Source organism: Loxodonta africana, chromosome 2 (assembly GCF_030014295.1).
Source record: "Loxodonta africana isolate mLoxAfr1 chromosome 2, mLoxAfr1.hap2, whole genome shotgun sequence".
In the NCBI taxonomy this organism is placed as follows: Eukaryota; Metazoa; Chordata; class Mammalia; order Proboscidea; family Elephantidae; genus Loxodonta; species Loxodonta africana.
In genome coordinates this window covers 195,153,223-195,166,505 of record NC_087343.1, presented here as the reverse complement: position 1 = coordinate 195,166,505, position 13,283 = coordinate 195,153,223, and the positions used below count along the sequence as shown (strand labels likewise).

At 52.1% G+C, this 13,283-nt stretch overlaps 1 protein-coding gene across 1 annotated transcript; it reads right to left on the bottom strand.

Moving 5' to 3' along the window:
* Window positions 1-11,660: 11,660 nt before the first annotated feature.
* CPLX2 (complexin 2) lies at window positions 11,661-13,082 on the bottom strand. The gene is made up of 3 exons (XM_003404672.4): window positions 13,052-13,082; window positions 12,744-12,919; window positions 11,661-11,858 (listed from the first exon to the last, which is right to left on the bottom strand). Exons 1-3 carry the CDS (start codon window positions 13,080-13,082, stop codon window positions 11,661-11,663), a joined length of 405 nt encoding a protein of 134 aa, XP_003404720.1.
* Between the last annotated feature and the right edge of the window lie 201 nt (window positions 13,083-13,283).

The window sequence follows — 13,283 nt, the reverse complement described above, 5'->3', positions numbered from 1 at the left end:
TGCAGGGGTCAGAGGCTGGTCAGCAATAGATGGGGCAGATTCTATAATTGTTGTATGGGTGATCCAGGTGGTATACAAAAGGGACTTCAGCCGCATGTGACTTCTAAAGCATTTATTGTCATCTAACATATTATATACACTCATATATACTTATATATGTATACATGAGTCAGAATCGACTCTACGGCAATGGGTTTTGTTTTGTTTTTTGGTTAACATATTATATATTTTACGTATTTGGTTTCTTGTTGGCTTTCTTTGAGTAGAATGTCAACTCCATGAAGGCAATGACTTTGTTCTCTGCGGCAGCTCTGGATCCTAGCACATGTGTCTTAGGCTGGGTTCTCTAGGGAAGCAAAACCAGTGAAATATATCTATCTATCTATCTATATATATCTATCTCAAGGAAATGGCTCACACGGTTGTAGAGGCTGTCAAGTCCCAAGCCCTTGTGTTAGGCTTCAGGCTGGAGGCTTCTCCTGATTTCTTCTGACTCATAGCTGCAGGGGTTGACGAGCCCAAGATCAGCAGGTCAGATGGCAGGCTGCTGGTTCAAGGCTGTAAAAGCTGATGAATCCCAAGTTTGACAGGGAATATGGTAGTCCACTGGCTCAAGTTCCAGGAACCAGAGCCAGATGACGATGAGCCAGATGCAGGATCCAGAGTGAGCAAAAGTCAACAAGCTTTGCCAGAACATCCATACGTATATACATATATATTGGGTGCAGGCCACGCCCCTGAGGAAACTCCCTTTACAACTGATTGGCTGATCGTATAGAATCACATCATCGAGGATGGCTACATCATTACATAATTGCTAAATTACATCATTACATAACTGCCAAACCACTGAGAAACACGGCCCAGCTAAGTTGACACACAACCTTAACCATCACAAAATGGTAAAAAAAAAAACAAAAAAAACCAGTCGCGGCTAAGTTGATTCTGACTCGTGGTGACTCCACGTGTGTCAGAGCCCAACTATGCTCCTTGGGGTTTTTAATGGCTGAATTTTAGCAGTAGATTGCCAGGACTTTCTTTTGAGGTGCCTCTGGTTGGACTTGAACCTCCAGCATTTCAGTTAGCATCTGAGTGCATTAACTGTTTATACTACCCAGGCACATGATAGGTGCTCAAAAAAATAACTGTCAGGTGACTAAATGCATGATGCTGGGGTATTACATCTGGGTGTAGTGATGTCGTGTGTAACTTTGCTGCACCTTAGAACCATCCATAGAGTTTTAAAAATCCCAGTGCCGGTACCAATGGATCAGAACATACTGGGGTGGGATCCAGGCATCCATAGCTTTTAAAGATCACCAGGTGATTCCAATGTGCTGCAAAGTTTGGGACCCACTGCCTTAGACCCCGTAAAGTGCAGGGGGGACACACGCCGACAGGCAGGGACTCACGCAGCATCTGCGCACGTGCAGGAGGAAGGCTTGGGTGGCGGCAAGTCTCGGGTTCCGGGTGGTAGGATGGAGACTTTTTGTCCTAGATCTCTATCACGTTCTCCGGACACCCGCCACGGAGGTGATTACTTTGCTATCACAAAATGGATTTTGGCTGCAAGTCAAGAAGAGCTCTCGCTTCCCAGCTAAACGATGGCAAATCAATTTGAGGTCTCTGCTGGAGCTGCTGATTAGGGCTGGCAACCAGGGAGCCTCTGGCTGTCAGAGCCAAAAAAGGGCTAGGGAAGGCCTTTGGGATGACAAGCAAGCAGGAACTGGGGGCCAGCTGGGGGTCCCAGAGCTCAGCCTTCTCCTGGAGTGCAGTAGTAGCCTAGGTGGGTTGCTGCCTAGGTTTGGGTGTGCAAACTCCGCGTATTTAGTGTAGTAATACTAATGGTAGGAGTCGTCATCTATTGAACACTTGGTATGTGCTGGGCATTTTAATACATTTGTTGCAATAACTGGGCAGTGTAGGTATTATTATCTCTTTTTACTGAGGCCCAGAGGGGTGAAATAATGTTCTCAAGTTCAAACAGCTTCAAAGTTCCAGAGCCAGATTTGGAACAAGTCTGCCTGGGAAAAATCCAGACCTTTCTTCAGGATGCTCTGCTGTGTGTTGGTTTGCATGTCCAAATTATGAGCTTCTGTGACCATGTCAGACTCAGGTCTGAAAGGCAGTGTCTAGGCCAGTGATTGGTCATGAAGAGGCCCCCTGGAGAGTATTTGCTGGAGGGAGAAAGGAATGAAAACATGTTTGCTGAATGCATGGATGAATGAAGGGGTGTTTGCTGAGTAGGGACTGAAGGAAGGGCTGTAGGTGAGCTGCGGTATGCATTGTATGGTAGATGGCCCCAGTGATCTTCCTTCCTGGTCTTCATGCCCTATGTAATCTCCTCCCACATTGAATCAGCGCTGGTCTGTGTGGCCAACAGAAATGTGCGGAAGCTGGGGTGTGTGACTTCCTAAGCTAAGTCATAAAGGACATTGCATTTTCCATCTTACTGTGTTGGATCACTCACCCTGGAGGAAGCTAGCTGCCATAATGCAAGGCCACTCAAACAGTATTGAGAAGCGGTCTTCCTATAAAGGAACTGAAGCCTCCTGCCAACAGCCAGTACCAACTTGCCAGGAATGTGGCTGAACCACCTTGGAGTTGAATCCTCCAGCCCCAGTCAAGCCTTCAGATGACTGCAGCCCAGAACTACCCAGTCAAGTCACCTCAGAATTCCTGACCCACGGAAGTTGTGAGAGGAAAAAAAGTTTATTGTTTTAAGCCACTCAATTTTGGGGTGATTTGTTATGCAATGACAGATAACTCATACATATTGCTAAGTCTCTTTTGAGCTGAAGATTTAGTGAGCTTCCTGGAGGAGATAATTACACCCTTCTGTACCCCTACTCACTGGTGGCTTTTGCCTCTCAGCTTGTCTTGCATTACGGAAGAAAGACGTGACACAGATTTGGTTTTAAGTCCAGTCTTCTCAATTCACTATTGGGATTTTTATTACAATTATATATTACAATTATTATTAATTCTTCTCCTTATCTTTTTTCATTTCTTCTTTGTCCTTCTTTCTTCTCTTCCTACCCTTATTTTTGTTCATCAGTTTTGTGATAGTAGTAGTAGCATTTAGTAGTAATGGCTGTCATTTTTAAAGTACCTACTCTATGCCAAGCATAAAGTTGCTATGAGTCAGAATTGTCTTGACAACAGCTGTTTTTTCATTATTGTTTATTAATGTGTCAAGCACTGTGCTATGTTCTCTACTGACATTATTTTAACTAATTCCCTCAAAAATCCTGGTTGTCGATTCTGACTCATAGCAACCCTATAGGGCAGAGTAGAACTTCTCCACAGGGTTTCCAAGGCTGTAAATCTTTATGGAAGCAGACTGCCACATCTTTCTCCAGCAGAGTGGCTGGTGGTTTTGCATCGTTGACCTTTTCATTAGCAGCTGAACGCTTAACCACTGCACCACCAGAGTTTCTTGTGTGTATGTGGGGGAGGGGATAATTAGGCATTATTATACCCATTTTTTAAAATAGATAAGGAAACCAAAACAGAACAGTTGAGTCATCTGCCCAAGGCCAGAGAGACAGAATCAGGATTCAAAGCCAGGTTTGTCTGAGTCCGAAGTGCTCATTCCCATTCTGTCTCCTTATTGCTGAGCCTCAGCTTTCTCTTGCGTAAAATGGGGCTAATACTGACTTCATAGATTCCTGTCAGGATGAAAAGAGGTGCTACCTTTAAAGCAGCTAGCTCTTGGGTATGGCATACTGCTGTGCTTAGTAAGTAAGGGCTCCCGGACCCACTGTTTCTCTCCCCCTTCCGCCCCATGTACCTTAACATGGGCTGTCTTGACCCCTGTATAGACAGGGTCATGCCAAGTGCCTCTCACAACGAGAGCAGCAGGGAGTTGATGTGGCCAAGAGCTGGAGACCACAGGGCCTGCCCAGGATAGGGTGGGTGCCCTGGGTCTGGAGTCCCGAGGAGATGCTCCCACGACCTCTGGCCCTAGGCACTGAGCCCGTTTCATGTGCCAGCTCAGTGCTTGGAGAGGGAAGTGGCCTGCCTGAGTTCACACAGAGAGGAGGGCACAGCATCTGCATTCCTATGCAGGTCAGCGCCTGTGGAGAAGCTGGGTGTTTAGAGCCTTCTCCAGCCAGAGAGTCCCAGCTGAGAAAACATTGTCCTCAGGGGGTATCGAATCGTCTCTCAGATCAGGCAAGAAGCCCCAATTAATTACAAGTGCTAAGTGAGTGGCCTGGAAGCAGGGTGTTCGCAGTCAATTAAAGAGGTGCTGGAGGAGACTTCATTAACCTCCTGCCTCCTGGCAGCTTTGAGGTTAGGAGAAAGAAGGAACTTGTCCAGCTATAATGAACCTCCCGACACTGTGGGAGATCAAGCGGAGGAGAGGGCCCCACCAAAGATGTCGCAGAGGGATGGCTCTGTTGAGTTGGAGGATGGATTGAGCTTTAAATCCCCTTTCCACTCCAGGTTTCTTGATTTCCTGGGCCTTGCCCTCCGTTGTGAAGTAAATGGTCAAAATGGTTCTCCATTTTGGGGCTGCGTGCTAAGTGTCGTTTGTGCTGCTCCTCGTGAGCCAACGTGGAGAGCAGCCTGCCCACTGGGCTCTTTCCTCAGGCACCTCAAACCCAGCAGCCTAAACCAAACTCATATCCTCAAACCAGTCTCCCACCAGACTTCCAGGTCTTGGAGAACGTACCACCCAAGATGGAGACAGAGGCATGTGTCCCTCCTCCATGCCCCCTACACCCAATCCTCAAGTCCTCCTTTACATCCCTTCACTCTCCTTACTTCTCTCTGCCCCTTTGCCACTGCCTGAGGTCAGGCCTCACCATCTCTGACCTTGACATCATACCAGCTGCTCCCTGGGTTCCCAGCTTCAAGTTTCTAACTCCCCAGAGCATCCTCCACACAGTCCTACCTGGCCTTCCTCAACAGGTACATCTGATTGTGTCATGCCCCTGCTCAGTGTCCTTCGATGGCTCCCCATTGCCTCTGGGTAGAGCCCAGGCTGCAGGCAGAACGCCTGGGGAGTCTGCACCCTTTTTAATGTCCCCAGCCTCTCAGCCTTTCACTGAGCCCTCAATAAGTACCTGCAGATGTCCCCTGCCTCCCCTTCTCACTCCCTCCAGATGGGGGATTTCTTTTCCCTCTTCTGAGTCTTTGCTCACGCTACCTCCTCTGCCTGGAATGCCCTCCTCCCCCACCAGATGGACTCCTCCTTTTCCCTTAAGACACATCAGATGTCACCTCCTCCAGGGAGCCTTCCCTAAGCTCCCTGAGTTTACCCATATCACTGTACATGTTATGGTGGGCAGCCGGTCTGCTGGCCTGTCTCCTCCATTAGCAGGTAAATGCTGGGATGGAAGGGACTGAGTGATTTGTATTCTTGGTACTAAGCACAGAGGAGGCGCAATTTATTTACTTATTCAGGCTCTTAGGAGAAGACCTTCAGGACTAAAAGTGAGAGGATGCTGATATTTACTGATCGGCTACAGGGCACATTGGGAATAGGCTGATATTTGTGGATGCCGCTGAGTGGAAAGGAGAGCAGAGGAGAAGCATCTGAGTGTCTGGGTTGGGTTGATTACTGAGGAGGGACTTGGGTCTTGGGAGGACAGTGCCTGGGTGCTGGAAGGAGAACTGAAGCCCTCGTGTTCTGTCTCCAATCTCCGCCCTTGGAAAAGAATGACCTTAGATTTGCAGAATCCCTGGGAAGTCTGCCACTGGCCACTGGCCCAGCTCTGGGACCCTTCTCCCACCACCTGGGACCCTGTGGCTGAAGAGGTTTGGGGCTCTGGCTGCTCTGAGGCTCTGCTCAATCCCAGTTGCTATGTAGGGATGGGGGAGTTTTGCCTTTCAGCCTTTGTGGTGGGCAGGCTTTAAGATGATCCTGATGACCCGCCCCCCCATCCCAGAATTCACACCTTTCTGTAATCCTCTCCCTGTAAGTGTGGGCAGGACCTGTGACTTCTTCTAACCAATAGAAGATGGCAAAGGTGATGTGATGTCACTTTCATGATTAGGCAACATAAGATTGTGGCTTCCATCTTGCTTTTTCCTTTATTGACTCTCTTTGTTGCCTTCTTGGCTTGCTCACTCTGAAGCCAGCTGGCATGTTGTGAGCTGCCCTTTGGAGAGGCCCATGTGGCAAGGAACTGAGGGCAGCCTCCAGTCAACAGCTAGCAAATAACTGAGGCTCTTAGTCCAACAGGAGCCGAATCTGGCCAACTACCACAGAGCTTGGAAGCAGATCTTCCTCAGTTGAGCCTTCAGATGAGACCCCAGTCCTGGCCTGAACCTTAATTGCAGCCTCGTGAGAGGCCCTGTAGCAGAGGACCCAGCAAAACCATGGGTGGGCTCCTGGCCCACAGAAACTATGAGATAATAAATGTGCATTATTTTAAGCAGCTAAGTTTGTGGCAATTTGTTATGTAGCAATAGATAACTGATTAGTCTCCTGCTGCATGCAAACTTCCTCTGATCAGAGAGTCCAGGGGCTCTGCTACTCACAGTGCCCAAGCCCAGGATCATAGGCAGATCTGGGAGAACAGGCCCGAGGGGTGTCAGGGCATAGAAAAGGGAGAGATCAGATTCTGCACCCTTTGCCTGTTATCCAGTAAGTGCAGGGAGCTAAAGGGAAAATGACTGTAATCACCACATAGATGGGACAGAGATTGATTGCCTGGGCCCTGAGTCAGTACTGGGGTTCCTGAGCATCCACAGTGGACCTGGCGGTGGGCTGAGTTTCAGGGAGGCCACAGGGCACAGCCAGCCCTATCCTTACAGTTCCCAGGCTCAAGAGGGAGACAGGCAGTATGGCATAAATTACAATAGAATTTGCAAAGTGCCATCCACTGACTGCTCAGCACGCAGTGCTAACAGTGTGTGCGCAGGAGCCCATTTAGCCCTCCCGCATCTGCGGAGGTCAGAGCAATGATTATGATCCCATTCTGCTTGCTAGGGGAACGCTCCGAGGGGCTAAGTAGCTTGCTCAGGGTTACTCTGCTGGGCAGCAGAGCCTATCTGAGCACTCAGACATGGGCATCATGAATCAGGGTGGTTGTCTCAGAGGAGGTGACACTGGAGCTGGGTCTTGAGATGTTAGAGGTGTCAGAGTGCACCAGGGAGGGGAAGGGTACCGTGCATTCCAGGCAGAGGGGACTGAGTATGCAAACACGAATCAGCATGTTTGGGCAATGGGGCGGGGGGGGGGCAGGGGGTGTGGCTTGGTGTGCTGGCAGCACAGAACTGGGTGAGGATCTGACCTAGCTAGCAGGTTGGGGTCATATCACGCAGGACTTTTCTGACCATTTTGACGTTATCCTATGGGAAGCCATTGAACAGTGTTGGGTGGGGGAGTGGCTTGGTTCTGTTTGCGTTTTAGATAAGTCTTCTGGGTGAGGGTAGGGGTGTTGGGGAGAGGATGGGGGAAGGGAAGACATAGAGGCTGGGAGACAGTGTGTGGGGTGCCCAGCCAAGCAAAAAGAAGGGGAGGAGAGAAGGGGAGGCCTAACTTAAGGCAAGGAAAGGCAATGGGGGAAGCGGGCTGGAGGAAGGTTCTGGCCTGGCCCTGACTCATCATCAGAGCCAGGGAAGTGTCTGGGTTCCTAGGCCCTGCACCAGCCTGGCCCAGAGTTGGTGCCCCACCAATGTCTGTGGAATGAACGCCTGACATACCTCTGCCCCCCATGTGACTCGGCCTTATCTCAGAGTGCCATACCCCAAGGAGCTGGGGTGGGTAGTCAGAGATGTGGTCTGGAGGGCAGGAGGATGGAGTACCCTGGACTCTGGCCTTGGTTGATCTCTGGGGTAGTTTCCACAGTGTTGGGGCCAGAAAAGAGGGTAAAACTGAAGATTTTCTGGGGCCTCTTGAGCTCTGTGTGCTGCCCCTCCCTTGGTGAGTGGGTGTCTCCCACCCCCACTGGTGAGTGGGTGCCTCCCATCTAGCTCTTGTTGTGTAGAAGGACAGAAGAGGACAGACAGACCGAAGAGCTGCTGTACAAGGTTTTTTCTTTGTCATGGTTGGTTTTGTACACCTGTACTTAGCATTTGCGTCATACAAAGGGGGGAGCAACAGCCATGGCTTTTGGTCAGGTTCAGGGGGGCATGAAGGGTGCCCCTCCCCTCCCCCCAGGCACTGACACATTTAAAGGAAGCAGAGCAACAAGTACACAGCAAATGTGGGGAAGGGAGTCCCCTGCGAGTAGGATGATCGTCCTCACAGCATCTCACTGGTACACCCACCAGGGCCAGCACGAGATTTCCCATTCTCTCCCCAGGGAAGAGGGTGGACTCTTCCCAAGTGGGGACATTTGGTGGGAAGCATGTCCTCAGGCCTGGGAAACGTTCCCTTCTCTGAGCTAGTGTGGTCCCCAGCCTCCCTGTGCAGCCAGGTCCTGTGGGATCCTAGAAAGATCGCCAGGTGGGCAACCCTGACAGGTGGGTGCCGGGACTCTTGGGGCTGGGAAGTCCAACCCACCCTACTCTAGCCACAAGCCTTGGGGGAAGCTGCTTTGTCCATCAGCTGCCCTGCCTGGGAGAGTCCTGGGTAGAAACACTTCTGTTCTCTGTCTCTCCATCTCTGTCACTTTCTCTGTCTCTCTCTCCCTTCACCTGACTCTCTCACACACACATCTGGAAGAGTGTCTCATTCCCTGCTTCCTTTGGAGGTGCACCCCAAACAGTTTTGCAGTTAAGGACACCTTCCAGGAGCTTCTGGACCTGGGGAGGAGGGACACCCACTCTTGGAAACCCTGGCCCATCGCCAGCACCCAGCACGGGCAGATCCAGAGGGATTTCTGCAGCTCTTTTCCTCCTTTCTGGGGGTGAATTCTGAGACACACAGCATGGTGGGGTCTTCTTCCCCCCACCTCCACACCTGCACACTAAAGGAGGGGACACATTCCCTCCCTTGCAGCTCATTCTGTTTCCACCCACGTGCAAAGGATTGATCCTTCTATCCCCCTATCTGGGCCACAAGTCAGCTTCTCTCCACAGTCAGGCCTGTGTTCAGAATGACAGTCATCTTGTCTCCCCAGACTTGAGGGTCATCACCTAGCAGGGGTTGGAGCCAGGTATGCCCCAGCAGACACTCCCCTCTCAAGGAAGACCTCAAGGCCTGCTGCTCAGGAGCAGATGGGGGGTATCTGGAGGAGTCCGGGACGTGCTCCTAGACTAAGCCAGCCAGCCCGGAGGGCACAGGGCAGGGGGAGGGGGTTTGAGAAGCTCTGAGCCCACTCTGGGGGCTGGCGGGGCTGTAGAGACCACCAGGGATGCCCTCTGAGGGTCTGGGGTGCCTCGGGTCCACTTCAGATACCTTGCATGGCTAGGCTTCTTGTGATGTGGAACTCCCAGGTCCTCCATCTTCACTGCCCATCTGCACTCTGTGCCCTGGAGTCACCTGAGAGGTGTGCAAGCCTCTCTGAACACTTGGGATCCTCTCCAGTTTTCAGGCAGGGCTCATGCACAGAGTGTGGGGAGGCCTGGGGCCCGCTGCACTGGCCCCTGCCTGTTTCTGCCCTGGGACCCCAGGGCTTTCAAGAATGACCATCCTGCCCAGGATAGCAGACACAAACAGACAAGCAAACAAGAGGGGTCGAGGTGGCTCCCCCATCACAGACACAGGCACAGACACAGGCCCCTTAGGGGGCCAGACACAGGGCACAAGGGGAGGGGGCAGAGGAGGCGGGCAAGTCCAGGGAGCCAGAGCCACCAAGGCCCTGCTCCCCAGAGAAGGGACGGACCAGGGGACTTTTCTGGTTCCCTAAACATATGGATTGTTTTGTCTCGTCTTTAAAGTATTGCAATCTAACTGATATGGCTTTAACTATTGGAAACGGACAGAGAAGACACACGTCTCTCTGAAATAAAAGCATAAATCCACTAAAATGGAAAACCTGCAGGATGCAAACTGGGGCCAATAGGGCAGGGGCTCAGGGGGCAGGCAAGTCACCCCCTCCCTGGCCCCTGCTATTGGAATAGGCCCTGTTGGGGCCCAGCATGGCTTCCTGGGGCACTGCCTGGGCCCGTCCCAGTGGACTTCTGAGGACCTCAGGCAGGAACCCCCAAGGGAGGGACAACTCTAGGCCAATGACAAAGTCTCCTCTTAGATATGGCCATCTGAGAGCGATGGTCTTGGGGCTGGGAGAGGGCTCTCATGTTCCTGCTCCCCAACACATGTCCCTGCACACGGCTGCCTTTTCAGACCCACACCCGTGCATGCAACAGCCTGAACACATCTGACAACTCCCTCCAACACACACACCCATTACTCCTGACACACACATATACAAGCTAACACAGGCAATCTCTGACACACATGAGATGGCTAATATACACAGAACACACTTTCAACTCATGTGCACACCACCTCCAACCTGCACACACACACAATCTCCAACACACGGATATGATCACTGACACACACAACCTTAATACACACGCACTCTAACATACACACGTACACACGATCTTTGGCTACACATAATCGCTGATGCAGTCTCAGGCAAGTAAGGGCACACACTCTCCCGGCACGTTTGATCCATGCCCCCCAGTTCTCACACAACTGACTGAGCAGGAGCCTTGACAATTTTGGGGTGGGGGAATGTCATCTAGATCCCAGACATCCCAGAGGAGAGTTTGTTCTTGGCAATGACATGGATGGACAGATGCCTTCTGCCAGTAGGAACTGGCTTCTCCCCAAGGGTTTGGGGCTTTGGCCGAGAAGGTCCTCCGGGGGCCCATAGGCCTGAAAGCACATGGATGGGACAGGGTAGGGGAGGGGGTGGATAGGAATGGGGGCAGCCTGGCCGCACCAATGGGGGGTCCCCATGGCATAGGCCATTGCTGCCCGATGGCTCCAAGTGTTTTCTGGGGGTCCTGGGCAGCCCCTTGGCTGGGCAAGCTGGGCCCAGACTGGCAGTGGGTCCCAGGACCTACGTGGGGTTGGAGGGAACAAGAGGATGCTCTAGTCTGGGGCCCCCTCCACAGATGAGCTAAAGTCCAAAGAGGATCCATTGGAGGGACTGGCTTGGCCAGGGCTATGGCTCTCTGGGAGAGCCTGGGAGGGTGCTCCTAGGCTGGGTGCCACCAGGGGGAGGGAAGGAGAGTCCCAGCCTCCTGCCCAGACCCCAGCCTGGTCGGAAGTCAGCGGGGCCTCCCAGGCTGTGCCCTTATGGAGCAGGCTTACCCCAACTCCCTTCTTCAGGGCCAGGCCACTCAGCACCCCTGCCCTGACCTCGAGGCCCCCTGGGGGTCAGAGGCCAAAGGTCAGCATGCTGGGCAGGGCTGGAATGTGTCATTACTTTGGCTGGCTGGGGACAATGGTCCTCCTGGCAGTGGGGAGCATGAAGGAATTTATGGGGAGGGGTTACCACACCAGGATAGACCCTGGGCCTCCTGAAGGGGCCTCCAGTGTCTTCAGGCCTGGGTTCAGTACCCCTTGCTGGGGAAAAAGCTGTCTTCCCTTTCTCAAGCTACTTGGGAGTTGGATGAGGCCGGATATACTAGGATGAAGAGAGTTGGAGGAAGTGCTGAGGGGGAGGAGCCCCTGGCCAGGGAAGGGGGGCAGAGGCCAACTGAGGTTTTCCCCTTCAGAACTGAGACTGAACTGAATAAAAAAGAAAAGAAAGAACAACAAAAAAAGGAACAAGTGGGGTGGGGATGGGACAGGAGGCCGGTTACTTCTTGAACATGTCCTGCAGTGGTCCGGGCAGGTATTTGAGCACCGTGTCCAGGATGCTCTCCTCCTCCTCCTCCTCTTCGTCTCCACAGCCCGCTGGGATGGCTTTCTTGGGCCGGGTCAGGCTCCCCTCGCATGGCTGCTCCAGGGCCGCCTTCTCCTCAGCCTCTTTCTCCTCCTTTTTCTTCAGCCCATACTGGGGAGGGAGAGGGGAGAGGCCCAGTATGAACAGGGCCATGCAAACTCATTGAAAAAAAAAAACCTGAGCCTCAGTTTCCTCATCTATAAAATGGGGACAAGGATGCCTTCCTTTTGGAATTGTGCCTCATCTTCCATTCCTGCTCAGTAAGTGAAACACTGTGCCCATGACAACTTATCTGCTATTTTAAAATCCCCAAAGATCTAAACACTGAAAGTTTTCTCACATGTTTGGAGGCAAATTGTAGTGGGGAAACCTGCCCTGAACTGGTAGGAGATCATGTTACTGCTGCGATGTGACCAGACACACATGGAACTGTTTGGCCATAGCGTGCAGCCCTACTGGGAGTGATATATAACAGTAACAGGTGTTCAGAGCACTCTGGTATTTGCCTAAAATTCCTATATTCTGAATTCCAAACCTACTGGGCCCCAAGGGTTTCGGGTAGGAGCCTGTGGACCCATGGCAGCAAACATTATCGGGCATTTACTAGTGTTTTCTCTTGGTTTAATCTCTATAATGATCCTTTGGTTTGTGCTTGACTGCTAACCTAAAGGCTGGTGGTTCGAACTCGGCCAGTGGTACCGCAAAAGAAAAGGCCTGTGATCAGTTTCCATTAAGATTACAGCCAAGAAAACCCTATGGTGCCCTTCTACTCTGTAACACATGTGGTCGCCATGAGTCCGAAATGACTGGACGGCAACTAACAACAGCAGCAATCCTCTGAGGGAGGTGTTCTGTCATACCCACTTTTCTGATGGGAAGAGTGAGGCTCAGAGGGAGCTAGATTTAAGGTGAGAGCTGGGATTCAGAGAAGCCTGGGCTGGGGTTTTGGGACCATATGCATTTGACCCCTCACACCGACGCTCTCGCCTTGCTGACCTTGTCTCGGATCTGCTGCCGGACCTTCTCACGCTCTGCCTCCATGCGCGCATGCTTGGCCTTACGCTCCTCCTCCTGCTGTCGAAGTGCCTCCTGCCGTTCCTCTTCTTTCTTCTGCGCATCCGGGTCCTTTTCCTCCTCACCTCCCAGCATTTTCCCCATGTCTTTGGTGGCCCCTGCAGAGGTGAGGTAGAAGCGGAGAGGGCAGGGTCAGCCCGGTAGCAGGGGCCTGGGAAGGGGTAGAGGGCCCCGGAGCCCTGAGATCCCCTCCCTCTTGAGTGGGGACCACCCTCTGGTGCGGGCTTCACCTCCGAGGGCCTGTTTCATGACGAAGTCCATGCTGTTGGTTCCACTTAGTGTGCGCTAGCCCACGGTTGAATTCGCATGCAGCACTTTCGGCAGGCCTGGCTCTGGGAGATATGCCAACCTGCAAAAGAGGAGTTGGGGGTCAGATGGCATAGGCCTCTGGACAGGCAGGGCTGTGGAATTAGGCAGACAATGACCTAACCCTGGTTCAGAACGAGGAGACCATCAGTCTGA